Source organism: Thermobia domestica, chromosome 4 (genome assembly GCF_964235325.1).
Source record: "Thermobia domestica chromosome 4, izTheDome1.hap1.1, whole genome shotgun sequence".
Taxonomy (NCBI): domain Eukaryota; kingdom Metazoa; phylum Arthropoda; class Insecta; order Zygentoma; family Lepismatidae; genus Thermobia; species Thermobia domestica.
In genome coordinates this window covers 4,565,093-4,590,439 of record NC_137457.1, presented here as the reverse complement: position 1 = coordinate 4,590,439, position 25,347 = coordinate 4,565,093, and the positions used below count along the sequence as shown (strand labels likewise).

The following is a 25,347-nucleotide window of genomic DNA, read 5'->3' as shown; positions in this document are numbered from 1 at the left end:
CCAGGTTTGATTACCGATGCGGATACATGTAGTTCCGATCTAACATAGAACTGTAGTCTTATCTGTCATTTTTTCTTAGTGCTAGAAAAAAAGGTTAAGTTTCAAAGATAGATTCTACATCCCCAAAATACTTTTACTGTGATTATGTAGTCGCTAACACGTCTCTGTAACACAGCACCACATGGTCTTTTGTCCATACCTGAGAAACGAAATAACCAACTTAAATATCATAAACTTTTCTTTGGCGTAGAAAAAAAAAAGTATTGTCTTTACAATACCAAAAAGTTACTGGATTTGCTAAATTTGTTCTGCGTTCACTGACAAAACAATTTGCATTCAAATAAGGATATATACTGCGCTCAGTGAACTATTATATCTACCTGTAGAAATGTCGTAAAAGAAGAATAAATTAAAGTTGATCGATTTGTAAGGAATTTATTAATGATTTATTAATGAATTTATTTGATTAAGAATCTGGAACGAATCACACTGTTCGATTTTATAAATTCAGAATTTAAAAGAATAGTCTTGAACGCCACTGTCTCAAAAGGAAGGTGAAGTTGTTTTATTGGATATACAGGGTGGCCACAAAGTCCCGTTACACCTGAAAATAAGTAACATAAACCACTAAACGTACGTAAGTAACTACACGGAAAGAACTGAATGACATGAACAACAATGCTTTCCAGATATTTTATTGAGATATTAAACATTAAGTGTCCAAAGAACCAGTCTGTCGACCGTCATTCTCATGACAAAGGATAATACGCCGCCAGGTTCTGTGCGACATTTTGAGGAGCATTGCAGGTGTAACTAGAGTGAAAGCTTGTTTCACACCTTCTGCCAGTTCGGAGTGGTATCGCAACAGTTTTGTGCAACGATGTCCTTTATGAACCCCCATAACGAATTATCACAGGTTATGACGTCTGGGCTTCGTGCTAGCCAGGCAAGTGGTACGGACAGATCAGAACTACCATGACGAATCCAACGCCTAGAAAAGTCTTCCGTAAGATATTTGTGTATGGCGAGGGCATAATGGGCAGGTGCCACATCATGCTGAAAGCAGCATGTCTGATTCCGTGCTGCTCTAAGAGAGGAAGAAACTAGTTCTGCAACAGGTCCAGGTATCGCTGCTGATTCACAATAGCGTCGAAAAAGAACGAGCCAAACACGCGTCCCTGTGATAATTTGCTATTGAGGTTCATAAAGAACATCGTTGCACAAAACCGTTACGATAGCACTGCTGAACTGACAGAAGCTGTGAAACAAGCTTTCATTCAAGTTACACCTGCAATGCTCCACAAAATGTTGCACAAAACCTGGTGGCGTATTATCCTTTGTCATGAGAATGACGGTGTACAGAATGATCTTTTGGACCCATAATGTTTAATATCGCAATAAAAATTCCTCGAAAGCATTGTTGTTCATGTCATTCAGTTCTTTCCATGTAATTATTTATGTACGTTTTAGTGGTTTATGTTACTTATTTTCAAGAGTAACGGAACTTTGTGGCCACCATGTAGATAAAGCATACTACCGAATTGTCTTTACTTACTAGTTAAAAATGGTTAGTTTTTCAGAATAATTAAATGAGCTACTCTATAACTCAACAAACACTATCAAGAATAGATAAATGTGAAAACGAACTACTAATACTTAATAATTTTGTGTTATCTTATTTATACAGTCAAACCTCGTCAATTCGATCTAATTGGAAGAATAAGTCAACCTGATTAATGGAAGCTCGAATTAAATGAAATAACCTAAACAGAATAGTAGAGAGTGTGTGTTTATAACTACAAAACATGTTTATTATGGTGAATTAAAAAGGCATAGACCTGTAATTAAAAAGGCATGTAATAATATTGTAGTCTAATACATTGTCAACTAAATCATATAAATGGTGATTATAAGTAAAGTTCCATTTTCAAAATGCTGTAAAAAAATGTACATGTACTATACTAAAGTGCATGTACAGGATGATTCTAATTAACGTTACACTTTCAAAATGATGTTAAAAAAATAAAATAAAATAAAATAAAATAATAAAAAAAACACTGGTCAGAATGACTTCAAATTTGAACTGAATATACTTGAAGAAGGAAGAAACGGTATGGCATAAGAAAAAACAAGTTCCGAAATGTATCAATAGATGGCGCTATATGCGGTATAACGAAAGTGGATTCGGCTACAAGTGACATTTTGAATCGAAATACGACGGCTTTGGCATGAGTTGCACATTAAACCAACTATAGAGTAGAGGGGGGCAAGAGTACGTGGGGGGTAAGGATACGATTCCCTAAAATCAGGTGAATATATTCGCGTATGGCAATAATGCGCCACCTGGAGTTTGATGTTAATGGCGTCTAGAACCTAAACAAGTTTGAGTGTGCTGCGGCTAACTACAAGCTTTCTAGGTAATTATTTATGTTTTTCTAATAGTTTGATGTAATATTGGGACATAAGTAGTTAATGAATAACTTACACAATTTTATAACGATTTGAAAGCACTGTTAAGCGTTAGTTTCTAACATATCCATTGTTTGACATGATGGAGTAAATTGACTTTCTTCCAACAGTTGGCTGTACAACATCACGGGGAAGTTAATTGTGTAGTGAGGGGGCAAGGGTACGCACATACCTACGGGGCAAGGGTACGCGTGCGTACTCTTGCCCCTTCTGTTCTATGAAAAAGAATCCAATTTGATTTAGAACTAACAATCAAAAAAGAATGTAGATTCCGTTGTAATAGAGAGTGACGGCAAACTTTACGAATACTGGTTCCCACATGTAGCCTCTAACGTTGAGAATTCTGAAGAATCCTGATATTTTCTTATGTACGAGGAATACATTTTTATTCTAAATACCATTCTTTACATAACAGTATTTAAGGTGGTGTTTGTTTTCGAAACAGATAAACGTGTGAGATAGTGACATCTGCAGTTATTGAATAACGTTACGCTTGCTTATTTTATTCAGGTTTCAGAAATACTATGCTTTGTCCTCTTATATCTTAAATGTCAGTAGTCTTCAGTAAGAAATTTCAATGGGCCTTATGCAGAGTCGTTCTGACGTGTGATTAGTGCCATACTAAAAAGTTCGATTACCACATGTTTCCTGTAGTACTCAGTCCTTTAGTAATCATACGTTAAAACGACTATGCATAAGGCGGTATCAGTCCAATGATTGGTATGGGATCCTATAAAGATATATGAAGCTAACCTAACATTTGACAATATGTAGCTTCATCAAGGATTGGTCGAGAAGTTCTCAAGTTACCCTCGTAGGTGACAAGCATTCTGTAACTGATGGAGTAAGCTGAATTTGGAAATATATTTTTATAAAGGGTCTAAATATTATCTGTTTTTTTTTTTTTGTATCCTATGCATTCCCATTACTGATATGAGGAGAATTAAGGATTTTTTTCTTTTCTTTTTCCTTTTTTTTGAATGAGAATCTGCAACGTCTTTAGGTACAATAAAGCCAGTAGGCCTATTTACCGAAGAAATAGAGAACGAATTAGTGGAATATATCACATTACTGGATCAATTCTTCTATGAATTAACTTTAAAAGGTCTAAGAAGAATGACATACAATTTTGCTGAACGTAACTAGTTTCCCCATATCATTTAGCCATGTGAATCGAATGGCAGAAAGAGATTGGACAGAGTCTTTCCGTCGTAGACATTTAACAATTGCTTTGCAACAGCCTTCAAAGACTGGTCTGGGGAGAGCTCGTGGTTTTAGCAAGCCACAAGTTGAATGCTTTCTTAATTGTCTAAAAATCTTGTAAGACAAAACGGCTTTTCTTCACGGGATATCTACAACATGTACGAAACTGGCATAAATACGGTTTCTCATAAAGTTCCAAAAGTCGGCTAAAAATCAGTTGTGAATAAAACTGTATTTAGTGATTTTGGAGTTAACATATAGCTGTTGCATGGAGTGCATCTGGTTCCTTTATTCCCAAGATATTTCCCACAAAACAAATGACACAAGAATTATTCGATGGTTCGCCGCCAGGTTCTGTGGGAATATCTAATTCTGGTTCATCAACTCACAACTTTTCGTAGAATTGTTATATTATTTACACCAACATGTGCGATCAAATTTGGTTACGAAAAAGGTGCTTTTACTTGTTGACAATCAGACCTCTCACATTTCAATCGAAGCGATTGATTTCTGCAGGCAAAATGGGATAGTGATGTTGAGTTTACCACCAAATCCCAGTCATAATTTGAAACCATTAGATCGCTCCTTTTTTGACCCGCTGAAATCCTGGTATTCAACAGCGTGTGATAAATGGATGAGGAATCATCCATCCCACATAATTCCAAGTTGCGAGCTTGTTTACTGAGGCTTACTACAAAGCTGCAACCATTGGTATCCAGCCTTCAAGAATCTGGAGTTGTCCTACTGAATCCAGATGTGTTCACTGAAGAAGATTTTCTTCCTTCTATTGTGGATGTGGTAGACTTAAATGTAGAAGCCAGGTCTGAAGACGAAAGCATTCCTGAAGCAACAAATCAAGCATCAGACCTGAATAGAGCCCAAAATCATTCATCGGATGATTCACTGAAAGTAAAAAGGGACCCATGCGGTGCATCCAGATCAAACACTCCTTTGCCAGTTGCTCGTCCTCCTCCATCTGTTACCAAACCTTTAAAGAGTAACGCTAGATCCTCACTAGAAGCAAGCAAGAGCTCATGCGGACTGTCCACTTCAAATACTCTTCTGCCGGTTGCTCGTTCTCATTCATCTGTTACCTAACCTTCAACCAGTAACACTGGATTCTCACTAGAAGCAAACAGGAGCTCATGCAGATTGTCCACATCAAACACTTCTCTGCTGGCTGCTCGTTCATCGGTTACCAAACCTTCAGCCAGTAAACTGATCTTTACTGGAGGTAAGCAGGGGCCCATGTGGACCATCTACATCATGCACTCCTTTGGTGGTTGTCAGGCCTCTTCCAACTGCTACCAAGCACTCAACCACTAGATCTTGATCTTCTCGAAGTCAGAGATTCTGACATCCTCTCCTTTCGAGCAGAACTTACTTCCGAAACGGCGCCCTCCAAAGAGCAAAGGCAAACATCATCTTGCACCAGGAAAGCTACAACCGAATTTGTAGGTACAATTCCTCAGGTCAGTGAGAAAGTAGTGTACGAGTGTCCATTATGCAATATCATCTACAGTGATCCACCAATAGAAGACTGGATCAAGTGCGCAAGATGCCATGAATGGTGGCATGAACAATGCACATCATGTAAAGGAGTAAGCACCTTCATCTGTGATAATAGTTAATGCTCTTTTGGGTGCGTGCTCTTGCCCCTTTGACTTCGTACTCTTGCCCCACATATAGGGGCAAGAGTACGAATTTGAATGTTTTCATTTTATGAGTTCTAGTTCCTCTAAGAATAGAGGTATATAAAAGTTGAGTTCACATTTCGTAAAGGAGAGTTCAACTTTTGTGTTCCATGTAAAAGTTTTCCGTTGTAACTATTTTTTACCAAAATATATAAGTTTAATTAAAATTTGCGTACTCTTGCCCCCCTTTCCTATACTGTTCAATGTGCACGATAGTTTCGGTTTTGTGATGGATAAAATTACTTCCAAGTCATTCAACAGTTGAGACACTGTTAGTTAAAAGCGCACCTAAAACTTGTTTTTTTTTTTCTTTCTTATGCCATGCCATTTCCCCCTTCTTCAAGTATATTCAGTTCAAATTTGAAGTCATTCTAACGAGTAGTCTTTTTTTTTTTTTTTTTTTTTTTTTTACATTTTGAAAGTGTAAAGTTAATTAGAATCATCCTGTACATGCACTTTAGTATAGTACATTTAACAATAGTGGAAAAACACAATATAGTATTGATAACCGTAAACGAATTATGTTATTAACTTCTAACCACATTAAAAACCTTTCATTCTGCCTATTCAGATTAAAAACTCTAGCTTATTCAGGTTCCGATTAATTTTGTGTACGATTTGTTGTGTAACATGTATAACGTCAGTTATCGTACAACACATGTATTTCATTTTGCTAATTCATACATTCATAATTGTTGTGTTTACATCATTTTGAAAGTAATCTTGAGTAATTATTTTTGAAATACAGAATTAACATATGATAGTATATACATAGTACAATTATTACTGTATTACATTTCACCTTTAAATAAGAATTTTAAAGATACAATATTAACTGATTTCAAACCAACAAAGTTGGAGCACTTATGTTGAACTCTGGAGTTGGAGCCTCTACGTCTTGACAAAGGGTCCTGAAACTGACGGAGATTATCTCGAAACTTTATAGGTTTATTACTTTAAAAATCTCGAGAAATAAAGCAAATGTTGCAAATTTCCCAAGAAAGACTTCTTGTAAGATGTCCTGTCAAATACTAAAAACGATAACAGTTTGTGTTGCGGACACCGTTGCACGTGTTTCGTGAATATTGTTTGTTTCTCGTGTGTGTGTGTGTAAAATGTCGACGTCTTTATTTGTTAGTTGATAATACAGTAAATAATGCTAAAGGTTCATAAAATAAATAGATTGCATGCCTTTTTCTGGTCAGGTTTGAACTTCGGAAAGAAATAAGGAAAAAACTAGCAAAAAAAAAAAAAAAATGAATTTAATAAGATTTACAATGATAGGTACCATTTTTTTTTTTTCAGTTGTAAAACTTGAATTGTAGCTAGATATAACTTACGTTTAGAGGGATACAATGTATATTCCACTCATATACCTTCTTCAGTAATCTATCAACCTTCAATCTTTATCCACTCTCACTGAGCAAAAATGAAAGGAATTTCGTCTAAGTACATTAGGTGAGCCTTTTTTGTTTACTTTGTAGATATAAAATTTAATGCTTTATTTATGTGACTTCTCTCAGGAGACCTCCAATGATCTTCTTTTTCAGGACCAATGGCTCAAGGGCTGAGCCAGGAGTTTAAACCTGCGTAGCTCTTTTCCTAATTAAGGTTGGTTTAAACGGACAAGTTTTGCCGATAGATGGCACTACAGTCTTTGTATCTCTCCCATGTATTTTTTATCTTTCACGAAAATTCACGATTTCTCTCGCAAATTTCAACCTAGAGACTTCAAATTTTTAGAAAAGGAACTTCATAATCTATCGAAGGCAATAATCCGTGCCGATTTTTTATTTAGAATTTGCTTCATTGTTGAAATGACTTGATTGTTGAAATGGATATCCAAATCTTTAACAATGGAACTGTTTTAAAAATGAAGAAAATTTTAAATAAAAAATCGGCACGGATTGTTCCCTTCAATAGGTTATGAAATTCCTTCTTTAAAAATTTGAAGTCTCTAGGTTGAAATTTATAAAAGAAATTGTAAATTTTCGTGAAAGGTAAAAAATACATGGGAGAGATACGAAGACTGTAGGGACATTTATCGGCAATACTTTTCCCTTTAAAATAACCTTAACCTAGAGAGATTTCTTAGGTGTCTGTGTCTTCAGGAAAGATGAAACTTTCCAAAAAATACCACATCGGGGGTCCCTTAAGGGAAGGGGAAAAATTGGGTATTTATAGTTCCTCCTCCCCCTCAGCATTTGGAGGAAACTCTCTTCCCGAAGGACCTACAAGCATAAAAAGTAGTCTCAATAAAGGTAAATGAACATAATAACTAGTGATATCGTGTATATGGCCATTGAGCATGCGAGGCTGAGTGAATTTACCCTTTTTCAGTGTATATTTTTTATAAATGGAAACCATATTACTTGAAATTATGGGACTATGACAACACTGTTATTTGCCGTACACCGAAAAAAAAATAATGTCACAGGTACGAAAGACATTCGGAACAATCATATAAAAATGAAATGCGAAGATACAATAGCAAGGGATTTAAAAAATTGGGAACATCGTACCTACGAGAATCATCCTAGATATATATATATATCTTGACGCCTACCCTGACATTGGCAGCCCTAGCGACGCCCCTAATTTTCACAGAGACATGAACTATACATCGTTAAAAACCTTTTGGGACACAGATTCCAACAAAGTAACTTTCGTACCTCCTGTGTCCAACCCATAAAAATAATAATAAGTAGAAGAAAATAAAGGGAAAAAATACACTTTTTCGAAGTTTCTGGGGCTCTGGCAACAATGTTATTTGTTGTATGCACAGGAACATAAAAAGTACCTTGTTGGAATCTGTGTCACGTAAGCTTTAAAATGAGGTATGGCTTATATCTCTGTGACAATTAGGAGCGTCGCTAGGGCTGCCAACGTCAGAGAGTAGACCAAAATATTTGGAAAAAATATGTACAGGATGATTCTCTTAGCAAACACGTTCGGGATTTTTTCTCACTCGATATTTAACTTTCGACCTTCCTTTTTATTACATGATCGTACCCAATGTCTGGCGTACACGTGATAATATATTTTCCTGCGTACGACAAGTAACAGTGTTGCCAGCCTCTCACAAATTTCCAAAAACAAAATCTTATTTTTATAATAAATCTTGTGGCACAGGGGACACAAAAGTTAGCACGTTAGAATCTGTATTCCATAACCTTTATAACGAGGTATAGCTCATGTCTCTGTGACAATTAGAAGGAGTACTAGGGCAGCGAACGTAAAGGTCTACTTTTTTTCTTGAAATCCCTGTCGGTTCTCAAAAGTTAAAACTGATTACGCTATAATTTAAAACTTTAAGATTGATACTTCCCGTATACCTATCAGAACTAACTATTTTATTTATTGATGTGCATATTCTAAGTGATGTCAAGACATTGAAACATTATGGTAAACTGAAGTAGGCCTATATTTTTTTATTAATAATTCTTTGAACAATGAGCTAAAAATGTGTACACATTATAATCAACCAAAACATACATATATGTCAGGTCAATCAAGTTAGACACATTTTAGTACAATTTTCTTTATTGTAATAAGAACTCAGATATTAAGAATATTTCAGTAAACCACCTTCAACAATAGGTTGATGTATTTAAATCAAGGTTAGGTACGAAATAACAATGAGATACGTTTATTGAGTTTAACATACAATAGATTATGGAAAGCTAGAGTTAAATCATTATGATAATCTATTTTATAGTATAGAAAATCGGGAGTACAATGAGGGTTACATAATTGTAATAATGCTGAAAGAACAACTACATATTTCTTAAATCTAATTACCTAAGTATGTATTTACAAAATAATAGTTTAATAACAACTAAATACAAAAAACATGATATTTGATGTTATAAAGGTACAAAGTAATTATCCTAATCGCTACTACTTCTGAAAAAGTACTAAAGTCGAGGTAAAGAAATTCCCGATATAATCCCGCCCACTTGTTGCGTGGAAAATACCTGGAAACGTTTAGCGGAGTTGCTATTTTGGTGGCGCACATTAAGGTTAGAGTAAAGGGACAAGTTTTGCCGATAGATGTCACTACAGTCTTCGTATCTCTCTCATGTATTTTTTTACCTTTCACGAAAATTTACAATTTCTTTTACAAATTTCAACGTAGAGATTTCAAATTTTTAGAGAAGGAACTTCATAACCTATTAAAGGGAACAATCCGTGCCGATTTTTTTTATTTAGAATCTTCATTGTTGAAACAGTTCCATTGTTAAAGGGTTGGGTATCCCTTTCAACAATCAAGCCAATTCAACAATGAAGAAAATTCTAAATAAAAAATCGGCACGGGTTATTGTCTTCGATAGATTATGAAGTTACTTTTCTAAAAAATTGAAGTCCGTAGGTTGAAATTTGTAACAGAAATCGTGAATTTTCGTGAAAGGCAAAACATACATGGAAGAGATACGAAGATTGTACTGCCATCTATCCACAAAACTTGTCCCTTTAAACTAACCTTAACCTACTAAGCCAGTTAGTACTGTATCATATTTTGGCTAGTGATGCGTACGTAACTGGAGAGATCTCCCTGCCTAGATGCAGTTACTGGCTTACTGTAATGACATCACTCGCGTGCCAAACAACTATTTGTAATTATAGTCTTGTCGATGTACAAACCATCCTCCAATCACGTAGGGCTATCGTCTAAAGGAGAAGACAAGAGCCAGACTGCGCGATTGTCATTGGCTGCTGATTACTTCATGTCCTTGAAACCACACGACTATTCCCACGTCACTCCAATGAGCAAAAGCCATACAGCCATAGCTGATTGGGAAATTCTATCAGTTTTAGCAGTTCTATTCCCTAAATTGCAACAAAGCATTAACTCCACGTGATTCCAAGTGAGAGAGGATAAACAAGTGAGTTGGGTTAAGTCGGGAATGACAGTGGGAGAAATACGGTAGTGTTGTCTTTTATTTTTCCGTAAAGTCTAAAGTTCTTTGTTTTAATTGTACGCAGTTAAAGAGCTGGGAAGGTAGGCCTATTTGTGTCTGTGTGCATTTGTTCGCGAGATGTAGCAACAGCGCAATGCTTTCAATTCATGATGGTATCAATAGCCGAAGATCGTGGTTCCAGAGTCAGTTTTCTAGAGTTGGAAAACTATTTCGAATAGTGCTACAACTATAATTTTCAAAATTTACATATTCCCGTGAAAGCGGGAGAGACTTTGTCTTATGTAAAATATCTCAAATTTCAAAACTTTTTTCCACTTGACTGACGAACTAAAAAGATAAAAGCAGCACACAAAACCGCATCACTTAAAAAAATAAATACAGTGTCGAAATAATATGTGACCATTTTTAAGAAAAGGTTGCAATAAGTACTAAACCACACTAATCCCCTACCATACAAAATCAAATGGGTTTAAGTTCAATGACCGTGCTGACCAGAGTTGAGCTTTTCCGCACCCTGGAGAAACATGAGGCGAATAAACTCTTTAATTTTATTCTAGGGTTCTCACCGTACATAAGGATCATTCCTGAAATTACCAATGACTGACTTCTTTCTTTCTTCTTTTCAAGTTCATCATCAGTTACAATGCTATCTCTACAGCAGCACGGTCACCTGACCTTACTTCGTTAGATTTTCATTTTGTGTGTAAATTTGTTCGTTTACATCAAATCTCACATCCATGATCATAGACGACCTCAAAGCTCGAATCGTCATGCAAAGTCAGTACTGTCACCATTTCTTCTGCGAATTACATTTCATACAACTGTAGTCAGGTAGTAATTGTGCACAAACATGTGTGGAAAGTAATATGTGACGTCATTGCGATGACACCAAGTGATATAATTTTGATTCTTATTACTATAGTTCAAACGATCCTTTTAAGTCATAAATAAATACAAATGCTTTCAAATGATTGATAGAAATATTTCCGTTACTTGAAGTTCTCGAAAAAAAAAATACATATTTTTGAGACCACCCTATATACTATATTTATATACAGACAGCCTTGTTATTCGTTGCTATAAGGAACAATATGCTACACTCGAACAAAAGTTATAACTTAATCCTTAATTGTGAAATTGAAACGCAAAATTAATGTATGCTGGAGAATATAATTAAGAAAATACGTCACAAAAATTGTAACTTATCTACGAGCAATTAAAAGCATGTACGGATCTTGAAGCACTGGAAGAGCCACTCCTCCAACTTCTGTTGGAATATTGACACCACCTGGTATTATTTGAGTTGGTGAATTTACACCACCTGGTAATATTTGGGTTGGCAAATTTACCCCACCTGGTATTACTTCTGTAGGTAAATTTATGCCACCTGGTAGGACTTCTGTTGGTAAATTTATGCCACCTGGTAGTACTTCCGTGGGTAAATTTACGCCACCTGGTAACACCTGAGTTGGTAAATTTACCCCACCTGGTAATATTTCCGTCGGTAAATTTACGCCACCTGGTAACACTTCAGTTGGCAAATTTACACCACCTGGTAATATGTTTGTTGGCGAACTGATACCTCCTGGTAATATCTGAGTTGGCATACTTACACCACCTGGTAACACTTCAGCCACCGGTTGAGGTACCGGTACTGCTATATTCACACCCGGTATAAGGCTTGAATTCCACCCTGGTCGAACTTGCGTTGGTAAATTGATACCTGGAATTATGACGGGACCCTCTTCACTTAGGTACACCAAATCTCGTTTCTTTAAGTTTCTTGCAGGTAGAGCTCGATCGTACAGAAGTATGGGTACACTGTACTTCGATGGAATAACGTTAACTCCCTGATTGGTAACGTGAAGTTGCGAAATTTCCACTGTGCCTATGTTCGATGCCTGTAATTGTTCACGTGTCAGAATTAAGAGCAGCGGTATGTCATATGAAGTAAGCGTTTGTAGATGGTCAATTGTTGCGTCTTCGGGTACTACAATTTTACGTACAATTTCGTTTCCGCTAAAAAATTTGTTCATGAGTTGTTTCGTCGGGTAGAAAAACAGTAACACGTTGTCTTGTCTGAGGTCATTTCGAACATCTTGGAAGAGACGGCTTTGTGCGCATCTCGAAATACCGTACGGACAGTAATAGGAGTCAAGAGCAGATTGACCACGAACATTTCTTATGATGACAAATTGTCCACTTCTTAGCATCTCTGCATTGACATTTCTACCGCTGGATTGTCCCGCATTAGGTGCTGAATAAAAATACACATTCAGGATCAGTTCTTCTTCATTTAGTGTTCCTTCACTGTTTTCACTGGGAACAGGTATGTTTTCGCTCTGCACAACAGGATTCGGCACAGCGTATAGCTTCACAGGTTCCAATTGTTCAGAAAGAGGAAGTGCTGAAATTAAAACACAAAAATAGTATAAATAAGAAATACTCGAAAATAGGGCTTCCTTCAGCTCATTTTATTAAACTATTATATTCTCAGTGTATTAGTCCTGTAAGACTATAGATGCAAATTGTATAACTTCCACTTTAAGACGAGTATTGTAGCTAATTGTTGTGACTGAAATCCTTCCAGAAAACATAGGGTAAATAAGGGGATGTTCGTCATGCTGGGAAACTCGCCGTAATTATGTTTTTTGTAATCGTAAATAAAAAAAACTATGGGTTGGAGACACTCACTTATGCCCTTAAAATATGAAGTAACATGTACCTTGTGTACACTGACATCTGCAATGTGATATGCAAACTAGCAAACAAGCAGTGTAGTTTCTAATATGCACACTGAGAAAAAAAATTGTAGGTGGCGTACTTAAAAAGATAGGTTACATGCGTAATTCCTGTAGTTTTTGGACTTAACGTACAGCAGACGTATAACTGAAAACGGATGTTTTATAATACTTTCTGTATAAGTGTTCCATCTATACGTACTTTCTGTATGAAACAGTGTAGGCGGTCAGGATCTCACCTACAAATGGACGTATATAACATATAGCTGACGAAGGTAACATAAGTATATGCATGTGATATACGGAAAACTGTTAGATGTCAGACATCCTGCAACGGCATGATGTAACATCTAAGGGCAGTGCCTATGTAGCATACGTAAAACGTATGCTCCGTACTGATTTCTATAGTAAGCAAGAGGATACCGTATATTTGTACAATATACCGCTGTCCGGAGAACGGATTTTTCTCTGTGCAGTTACGTCGAAACGGAGAACAAAGAAAGAGGCAGAATTATAGTAGTACGTTGGAAATTCTCAGTTGTTTGTAAGGTAACAATTATATTCGGTTCTGGTAATTATTGATATAGTAACCGTACATTGTAATAATGTTGCGAAAAGATTTACTTTGGAAAGTGTGCAGGTACAAGGAAACAAACGTTGTTTTCTTTCGACTGTGCATTTGCAGTAAGTTCGCCCAAAGTAACGTACAATATGGCGAATTTGGAATTTATGGCGAATGTGAAATTCCATAAATTCATCTGCTGGTCTTTTAACTCGGAAGAACATGTGTACGGCTACAAAATACAGTAAAAATAAAGGTGTCTGGAAACTGAACTGCGATGATGATAATAGTAGGCCTATAATTTCGAGGAGTGAACAATATCAAGACAGAAACCAAAGTGCAATGGGTTCTCAGCAACCAGGATGTAGTGAAAGTAAGAGGAACGTTTAGAAACCTAAACGGATCAAGCTAACATTTTGTGGTGACTTTGGAGAGGATTACTTCAATTCCAAAGGTAAAAAAGTGGATTCATACCAATGCTTAATTTGTCTAAGTTGGTTTCACGCGGACTGCAACAGAAGTTCAATGAAACGTTGTGGTTTGTGCACAATGTGCGATAATGGTGCCGCACTTGCTTTCAATTCAGAATCTGATTAAAAGAGCGTTTGTTAAGATCGTATACATTTGTAGATCTACGATTACCTTTGTTATATGTTTCAATTGTATTCTTTGAATAGTAATTATACATGCTTGTATTGTATTTTGCAGTAGATTTTGTTTTATCTTCTATATTAATTCTGGCTCTTTTTACGCTTTTTTGTCTTTGGTAACTGTTTTTGCACATATGACTAGGTACCAAGTGACGATAACATGATATAAATGTTATATGGCGATTTTCCCAGCATGTGATGGAAAGTTTGCCACTTTTCCTCATTTTCGTGTTTCTAATATTACGGCATAAGTATGAGTAACATAATGTTTATTTTATTTTCCTTATAATCTACAATGAAATACTTTATGCATAGCATAAATTTGATGCTTTCCCTCTAATTCGTTTAGAAGATAAAAGATAAAATGGCATTTTTGTAGCGAACTTCTCCTCAGTTACCCTACTTAATATCAGTAGCCCTAATTACCATACTATCAGTCAGTGGCGTAGCACACTTTTGCGCCCCCCCCCGCAAAGTATAGACAAGGGGCCCTAGTTGTAAAGCCGACAGAAGTAAGGTTGAAGCTCTACTTTTTTAAACCTTTATTCATCGCAAGACTTCGGGGCCCCGTATACCGGGTTGCGAGGGTTGCGGGGGCAGCTGCTACGCCACTGCTATCAGTAGACAAAATGTAATCAAGGAGGAGGAGACCAGGCGGTAGTTCAAGAACCAAAATTGAAAAAAAACCAGAATATAAGCGATTTGTATGCGTATCTCGATATGGTAAAATGGTAAAAATAAAAATAAAAATCCATAATATAAACTTATTTTGCAGAAAAATGGAGTTTAAACTCGGTAAATCGTCATTTTGCGCATTACCATCTCTTTCGACTCCTATTTAGTTGACAATATTAAATTAACAAACATCAACGACGCTTCATATGAGGTCCACAGCTAGCCATAGAAGTTAGGGAGGGGCATAAATGTGGGGGCACAGGTCATTAAAATTTTTTAAACCACTACATTAATAAACCACTGATATATTGTACGAGTGGTAACCATAATTTTAATTATGTAGATTAATTGAAGCTTCATATAATAATAATAATAATAATAATAATAATAATAATAATAATAATAATAATAATAATAATAATAATAATAATAATAATAATAATAATAATAATAATAATGGACATTTCAAAAACATTTAATAACCTATTCGGTACCTGGGTAGTGTTATCAGTAATGTTATCGTCGCATGAAAACCAGAGAAACGTAACTCCAAAAATGCGGTTTTCGCTTTCTTCATGTTTGGACACAATTTTGAAAGCCCCACTTGGTGGAAATGGATCGTAACGCCATCTGTTCTGCTTATCGATCATCTCTTGTAATATAACTCAATTACCATCTTATTATAACACATCTTTCTAAGAAAATAGTGTTTTTGTCGTCTCGCCTGTAAACGTACGAAAATGGAGTCACCTTTCGCTGGTTCTTATGCGACGATATGAAGTGTGAACGTGAAATAAAAGCAAGGATAGGAATAGCGAGAGAGCCTTTAGGAGGAGGAAAATAATATTTTGTGGGACCTTTAATAATTCTTGTGGAATATTGTACTGAATGGGGCAGAAATACGGACATTACGAAAAAACGATGTAAAACGAATGGAAGCTTTGAAATGTAGGTGTGGAGAAGAATAGAAAGAATTCGCTGGTTAAGCGAAAAACGAATGAGAGGGTTTAGAAATGGTGGGAAGAAAAAGAACAGTTTTAGATGTTATTAAGAAGAGGAAGAGAAACTGGTTGGGACATTGGCTAAGAAGCAACTGTATCATGAGTGACATGCTAGAGGGTATGGTGGCAGGAAAGAGAGGGAGAGGACGAAGGAGACTACAATTAATGGACGATATCAAAACAGATAAATCGTACGTGAAGACGAAGAGGTTAGCGGAAGACTATGGAGCATGGAAGCTTCTCAGTTGCTGCAAGTGACCTGCCAATAATGGCAGAATACCTATGATGATGATTTACGAAAGTAGGGTTGCAATATGGAGATAGATTAACTTAGATTAAGTAAGCACATAATACTCTTTACTATATAAAACTATTTAATTAATAAATATGCGAAAAATCTTTTGAAAATACATATTTAAAAAGAAATTAAATATAAGATACGGACCACCACACTAAACTTTTCCATTTCATTTATTAAATTAAATTATGTTTCAGTTATTACTAAAACATTCAGTTATTACTAAAACAATATTATAATAGATATTTCCAGATGAGTTACCACCAAGATTAAACTCCTTGTTGATTTCTCACTTCCAATGACATATGCCATATTGAAAAATACTTAAGGGTATATTGTGTTTTGTAATCGTTATTTACGTCGTGGTTCGGAACAACTTTTATTTCTCATATATCCCCTTTTCTTAATTGTGATTCCCAGTTACACCATGACGTATACGATCACTTGCCCATGCTTACGGTTTCAACTCACGATGACTGGGAACATGGCGGATGAAAGCATAAGCAACGTAAATAAAATATTGGTTAAGTTACACATATGATATTACAACAAATGACAAAATAACTGTAAAAGGGAGAGTCGTCGTTGCCATAGAAACAAACGTTTCTTAATTTTGAACATACTAGATTCGATTGAAGCGAGAAAACTTTTCATCGGACTTCTAAAGAGAATGAAATAAAATAACTAAATACATGACCGTGTTTATTACATCTAGGATTCCCAGTCACGACCCCCTTTTCAGTTTTATTAAAAAAAAAATAGAAGAAGAAGATGAAGAAAGGAAAAGGAAAATAGAAGAGGAAAGAGGTAAAGTAAGAAGGTAATAAAGAGGAAACTGTTACTGAATATTTTGAAAAAATATGGTAAAGAAAAGTGAATAATTATCGAATTCCAATAGCTATTGGGTTAATATTTGGTATTAAGGTGATCAAGGGTAGACACATGTTAACCCATACATCCCCGATCTAGATCCATTTAACCCCAACTACCAAATTATCCCGATCTAGATCTGAGATAGACGAGAAAGTTTAAGTTTACAGTTTATTCAATATTTCCAGAAGTTCTAGACTAATATCCAATATTTGAAAAATAAAAGACGAAGTTGATGGCATGTTAGAATCGACCACAAAGAAAAAAAAATCAGAGTATTACATATTCGTAGAAGATTTTGACTCTCACAGTTCTCCCATGCTGATCATTTGTTCAGGCTACTCCAGTCCTTTTTACTTCCTTCATAGAGCCAACTTAAGTTAGTATTAACATTCAATGAGTTTAATTGATAACTACCATTAATTATAATAAGTCACACATATATGTCAAAATAATGGATGCACTTAATAATGAACCTACATTTCACTCACACACACATTCATACAGGACAATGTATACTTCGGGTTGTATTTAGTTAAATTAAACTAACCTAACTACATTACTATATACATTTATTACATTTCAATAAAAGAAAAATTAGTTGGACATAACAGGGAAAAACTTAATACATGGAAAGAATGTTTCATTAACATGCATAGAAGTTCGCTAATTTTATCAAGACCAAATAACACATTTCTCTTCCTATATATATATTAAAAGTTGAATTACATAAAAGAGAATTTGACAAAAAAAAAATGAAAGACAAAAATAAAAAATTCAAAGATCAATACATTTAGGATTCAATGTAATGAATATATATATATCGTTGCGGAAAAGAAAGAAAAAAAAATATAATTGGTTAATCATCCTTAAAAAAAAAAAAAAACACTTTAGTAACATTTTATTAGGTCTCTGTCCCAAGAGGAGACATTTCGACGATTTTATGAGTCTTTGTTCTCACATCGATAATAGCTCCCTTTTCCAACTCTCTTTTCGCACTGTGGTTTGTGTCCATGAGAGTATTTAATTATTTTTGTTTTAACTATAGACAAATAGTTGCTTCATATCATATATATATTTATATTTCTCATTTCGTCACTCGACGCACTCAATATAAAATTTCAAAGTTTATCAAGGTTAAAAAAAATTTATTAAATCCAGTCACAGACATTGAGAACATATTTCCATATTCCGGTATTCACATTAAATTATCAACCAAATTTCACTTCATTAAATTTAAGACCAGTAATTTTCTTTATAGTATAGATCTTGTAGTCAGAAGATTCTAGTCACTGAATAGTTAAATTTCCGATCGTAGGGGAAGGATTTGTTTCAGAGTTTACTGATAGAAGATTCGTTGGTGGGGCACACTGTTTCGTAGGTTATTAATTTCACTTTGATCTTGCGAATAAATTTGGATGAGGATTAGGGTTATTTTACTTATCTTACGACCTGCTACTTGTTTTACTTACATGCGGTATTTAACATTATATTCAACTTTAATAGTTACAGACATCAATAACCACTCAACAAAATGTAATTTATTACAATATACGCGGTAACGCTATATATCACAAATAGTTGGTAAAGGTCGGGTGTCAAAAACCTTTGGCAACCTAAATAAAACCAGGGTAAATACCGAGCCCATTACATACATACTCGTATATATATATTCATATTACTCAATACAATAAATTTTACTTTAATATCCATCGTAGTATTTTGTCGACGTTTAAATTTTACATAACCGTTCATATTCGACAAGTATTCATATTTTATAAATATTTATATTTTATTGGCTCAAAGACAAAACAAAAACCCTGACTATCAAAAATTCACTTTTTTTTTCCTCATAAGGTTGCAACATTGTAATTTATATGTATAAACCCGATAATCAATAATCATTTTCAATTTACTAAAGATCCGCGTAGATATATAAAAAATAGTTGACATAAGAGGTGGAAATGCAACAAAATGAGCAGGCACGTAACTTTTAAAACTATGTAAGCACATATATAGATGTATAAAAAAAAATCAATGTTATTGGAAACTAGTGGGCCCAGACTACTAATACATACACACTATATGACCAATCAATAGAAATAAAAACCAGTAATCAGTTGTCAATGGATATAATTTGTATGATCCATGAATAACGAATGTTTCTAGGAATCCGAAGGCATAGTGTACCTTCCCATCAATTTCTCCAGTGGTGGATTGAATATCGCGAAAATGGTCCCGAGATGTGCTGCAATACCTCCACGAATTGCATCCCTCGATGTCTCAGTTAGTACATACGATCGAAATAAGTGATATGGAATATTGTACATTTTCATGAGTTTCAGAAACCAGGGGGGGGGGAGGTTGAAATTTTAAAAAAAAAATCTCGAAGTAATGAAGACAGAGAGAGATAGAGAAGAAGGAAGACGAAGAAATAGTGGCGCCAAAGACTTAAGTGGGAAATAACTAACGCTACAAAGACAGAAATCGAATTTCGCTCTCAACAAAATCCATAGTCAAAATATTCTTAACATGCCAAAAGGGTGGTCTACTCAAATACGTAGACTCAAGGAACGCCCTGCTGCCAAGGATGCAAGTTCTGTGTCCATCAGATCCCAATCCCACAAGAATTTGGTTGTAAGATTGAAATCCGATCCCCGTATCCGGCCCAAACCAGCAGGTTCCCGGAAATCGTCCGGAAGGTTAGAGAAGGCGCTAATTTAGAATTTCAAGAAAAAAAAAATCATCCGACCTCTTGGAAACTAGAAGATTCCAGAATAGGGATGAAATTAGAGTAATAGCTAAGGTATCCCTAATTAGTAATTCGCCAAAATTAAAAAAATTAAATAAATAAACTGAATTTTGGATCGGTGATTTCAATTACCGAAACATCACCGATGGCTACCCAGCGCAGACATGCCACCGTCTGGGACGTCGTTAATTTCCCTCATCTAATTAAACTAAGAAAAGACATGAAAAATACTTAAGGGGACTAGGGGTCGACGTCCGGGTACGCTAATGACATGAATATTAATTTAGTAGCAGTTGATTTAATCGGATAGTCCGAACTGAGTTATATGAACACTGCACAATAACTAAATAAGGTAAGCGACAAAAAAAAAAATCTCGGAGAGGCAATGAATGTTAAAGGTACAAATGACCGAAACCTGTACTTTTCGATGATCACAGGATATAGCAGTTGGTTTTCTTAATTATCATTTCTGTCAACCTTTAGAAGTAATTCCCACATGATGCTACTCTATCTATTGAAAGGCTTAAGATCTGGGGCTGTTATTATGAGGTACATAAATGCAAAGTAACACACAATTCCCAACTATAATTTACTATCCAAGTAGCAAACTCGGTTGGATGAATGCACTGGTGTAGAAGTCAAAACGCGAGAGATTTTTTTTTCTTTCTTTCTTTCTTCGTAAACATATTCATATTTTCACTATATAAAATTCACTAGGCCTATCCATTTAAATATAGGGGTCGTCATCTCGTTCATATTATATATCATATTATTAACATATCATTACATTCATTCATTATCTACTAATTTTCGCACGAAGTAATATTTTATAAACACCCTATTTCGTACATTTTACACGCAGGCCATACACATATTTACATTACGCAGTAATAAATATATATATATATATATATATATATATATATATATATATATATATATATATATATATATATATATAACTATCACAATCTATCACGCTCAAACCACCACACGATCACATTCATCGAACCACGTACTCTTTATTTCGAAGCACCCAAATTGTATTTACCTTGCAGGTTTTAAAAAAAAATCATACATGTATTTACGGAAGGTTAAATTGTCAATGATTAATCTATTTCTGATTTGTTGATAAAACTGAAGCAACAATGGAATTTTCTACAGCCACGGGAAAAGAGAATTTAATACTACATTTTGAAACAAACAGTAACAGCATATGGGCTTTACTTCTACTAAGAAAATAGGTATTCTTTATTTCAGCAGATATTTCAATTTCTATTGACCCTAGCAAGCTGAAATTTTTCGCACGGTAAGATCTCATGTTATTTTATACGAAGGTATACTCATCTGAACCGAAAACCATGTCCAATGAAAGTAATTTTTGAATAAATGACTAAAATCCAACAACCTAGATCACTAAGTTATGCGATGTCGTATTGTCAACAAACAATTGAGTACCGAAACCGGACGCTGTGGCGCTGTAGTGGAGGCATAATTTACCGTGTACTGAAATCTATACTTGTACTCATTAATCAGAAATTTAATATTTACTCTGGTTTATTTCTGTTAGGAAAATGGTACTAAATTAACACATATTTATACACTGTCCTAACCGAAATTTCACACACTCACACAAGACTACTAACTACATACACCACTGCTAATACTATACATAAAACAACTAACTAAACCAAACATGCACCATTTAGTTACATGCATGTTGACAAAATAAATACTCCCTTCTGATATATACCGTCGGCTCTATTTAATTTAGAGGGGGCAAAATGAGAAAGGTAAACACTAGGTCCAATTGACCTGACCAATTGTTTACATAATGACTACCAAAAGTTGATGCCCGGGGGGCACCTTAACGAAGTTTATGGAGGGTCCCTTCCCCTAAAAGGGGAAAAGGCCCTAAAACGAACAATAACTAACCCATTCCCCCGCTAGAACCGGTTCAATTCAGAAAAGGGGATATGAGCCCTTTTAAGCTAACTTAAGCTGCCATTATGATTATTTACATTACAACTATCAAACCTACTACGTACATGCACTTACTGTAAAATAAAAAAAAAATCACATCTACCTAATACACGAACAACATGCACTAAACAGGTCGTAATTTCCCTAATCCTAACTGAGTTTTAAAATGTCAAAAATCACTTTCCTATATTGTCTATTCTTTGGCTTGGATAACGAGCAATATGGCGTCTGTAAACACAAATCCTTATTTCACTGAATTGCAGCTTCTTTACCAAAATTTGTGGATTTTCCGGGCTCCTATTCCGTTGTAAATCTTTAACTATTGAATTACATTATATGTTACCTTAGTTGTCCTTGGAAATTCGAATCCTTCCCGAAAAATATGTAGCACAAAATTCACAAGCTGCTCCTGCTAGTGTGTCTTCGATTATTCTGATAACATTGCGCCGAAAAAGCCAGAGGTAGGAGAATTCCTCCAATCAGAACGAAAACTTTAGCCGCGGAAATTACAAAGCGAATGGAAATTTGGTAAATCCAGATATAACCGGATCTGAAAGTGACTATGGACTACTGAGAGGGGGTGAGGGAAAAGGTTAGGTACCTGACTAAATTCTACATTGGTCTGAAATTAAGAAAATTTATATCCAATGACAGAACTATGTTTCGGTATGACGTCAGAATGGTAAACCTGGAAACTTTTCAACTTATATATCAGAAAATGGGATTTACACTTAATCAAAATATAAATAAATATATTATACAGTGGGAAAATATGGTTATTAATGAAACCTTTCGATTCATTATATTTAATTCGAAGTAAAGGGAGTAAATAAATTGTGTAGCTAAACCGAAATTGAATAAAAAAAAAATTACTAGGTACAGGGTGCGTAAAAAAAAATTGCCATTACTTTCAACTGTAATGGTACATTACAGTTTTCCCCGGCCCATTAACAAAATTTTGTTAGAATAACAAAATTTTGCTAATTGGGAATACTAACTACTGATGCTTGTTAAATTAACACACTCATTCATCTCATTCAAACATTACCAGTCACACTAGGACAGTATATTATATCTGCTTGGGGTATTGCGCGAGTAATTCATTACGTTTATCTTCTGTACAATTGAAAATCTTTAAATTTCGAAAATTGTGAGTTCCGATACTTTTTTTTTTTTCAGTAGTGTTCATATAGCAATAGAACGGACAGAAGTTCTAACTGTGACATCAACAGAGACAACTCGTGAGGCTTCACTCGCCGAGTAGCATATCAAATGACATTAGGCCGCAGTTTCCCGTCTATCACTGCCATTTAATATTGTTCTAGGCTCACCGTTACCACGCACTTGCGAAGGGACTGAATTCTGGGGTCGATTTACATTATTGTTACTATTATTGTTATTATTATTGCCCTGACTATTACCGTTCTCCCTTCTTCCGTACGTCCTGTTAAAATTCCTCCTGGCGTTATCGCCCCTATCCGGGTTTGATTCCATGTTGGTACGGTCATAGGGACGATAACTCCGGCGATTGTTGAACATGGGCCGATTCCTAAATAGTCGCCGGCCATTATTGTTGTTTTCTGAGCCATACCCACTAGGATAACGAGATCCAGCTTGGGTATAACTCAGGAAATCTGTCTGGCAACTTGCCGTTACCTTCGTCTTCGTCGGTTTTAGAATCTTTGCCTGTCGGGCGAAGTATCGTTTTGGTGGACCACCAACTTCCTTACCGCACAAGGCAGCTAACCGTGAGGTGACTTCTCGCACCGTTTGGCACAAGTGGGACGCTATGGCCCGGGACTCATCAGGTGGAAGAGCGTTAACTATAATATCTACCAGTTCGGCCTGCGAGGGATGTTCAGCTATCTGATAATATAGTTCGATAATTTTCCAAGCATAGTCCAAGAGGGATCCATACTTGGAGCGATCATACCGGAGTGATTGTAAGTTTCTTTTTTGGAGTCGTTCGATGTGCTCATTACAATATTCTTCTTTGAAAAGAATCAAAAAATCACCGAACGTCCGGATTTGGTATTTAACCGAGGCAAACCATGCGCCCGAAGCGGCGATCAAACATTTTTCAACTATTTGTAGGCGTTCCCCATCAGTAAGTTTGTACATGTCTAGATATTGCTGCAATCTTCGCAGGAAAACTCGAGGTAACCCGTTAGTAATGTTCCCATCGAAAGTGGGAAAACGTTCAATATCCCGGAGGGAAACTTTAGAGCTCATACTATACGGGGCAGGAAAAGAATCTAGTGGAATCAACGCGTTATCCTGAGCGGTTGGGGTTGTCACCGGATTTGCCACCGACGGAGTGGTCACTGAACTGAACGCTCCCATATGACCAAGAGAGGTTTTATAATTAGTATTGACCATGTAAGGTTCGAATTTAGGACCCACCACTGCAGTAACTGACGGTCCGGCACATCTCCTTTCCCCTCCTGGCAGCACGCTGTAAGATTGTACCATTCCAAAGGTAGAGTGAGCATTTACGCTAGTGACTGTTGTAGTCACAACACTCGACTGCATCGGTACATCGAAATTACTCAACCATGATTTCGAGGTTGGCTGATGCGGGGGACAATACATGGTTGTGTCCCGTGCATCAGGCAACACTTGACTCTTTCCCGGGAGGACGTTACTCGTTTCTGGGAAATTTTTCCCTATAGAATCGCTATCAGGAAAAGGATAGGGGATGTCAGACTTGACGATTTCCAGTTTAGTAATCTTCCCCTTAATACTGTCTACCTCAGTTTGAATTCGACTAATTCTTTGATCAACCGACTCTAGTTTAGTTTCTATTGATAGGTCGGATATTACAACATTCAATTTACTTATTTCAGCCTGCTGCTGTTCAACCTTTCGTTCGATGTCACCAAATCTTTTGTTTGTACCCTCAAACCTTACATCTATTTCGTTTAATTTCTCATTTGTTTCGTCTCTGAGCTGCTCGGTAGACTGTTGGGCCTGGTATCTAACCTGCTCCAGTTCAGTAGACGTTTGTTCTTTCAATTTACTAATCGAAGAAGCAAAGTCTAAACAAATCTGGTCAAATTTGTTGTTTAATACCTCGAATCGAGCATCGGTCTCTCGTTTCGAGGTGTCAAACTTTTCATTTATTTCACGTCTCATTTCTGCATTCTCACGCCTCATTTCTGTATTATTTTGTTCCATGTTAGAAAATTTTTCATGCATCATTTCCATCATCTGGCGAATTAATGCAGACGTGTCAGACCCTCCAGATGACATTCCTTCCTTCGGGTTTGCCGTCTGATCCCGAGAATCACTGTGATTTTCATTTTTTTCCTCATCGTCGAGGTCAGATATCTCCGCTGGAGATATTTGGCCTCGGTCCTTTTCACAGTCCTCACAATATTTTTCTATTTCGCCGGTTTGCACCTTTTCTGCATTTTCCGCAGTATCATCTAAATTGGAACAAGCAAAGTGGATCCATTTTTGTCCACAACCGGTGCATCTAATTAATCTTCGCGGGGCGCGAGATCTTTTCTCTTTTTCATTTAATG

At 35.9% G+C, this 25,347-nt stretch overlaps 1 protein-coding gene across 1 annotated transcript in view; it reads right to left on the bottom strand.

The window, feature by feature from the left end:
- Positions 1-8,999: 8,999 nt before the first annotated feature.
- Positions 9,000-25,347, bottom strand: part of LOC145683675 (uncharacterized) — a 28,350-nt gene continuing 12,002 nt past the window's right edge. The window contains exon 2 of the mRNA XM_081755023.1: positions 9,000-12,695. Within this exon, the coding sequence (XP_081611149.1) occupies positions 11,491-12,695 (1,205 nt within the window). The 3' untranslated portion in view covers positions 9,000-11,490. The remainder of the gene's footprint in view (positions 12,696-25,347) is intronic.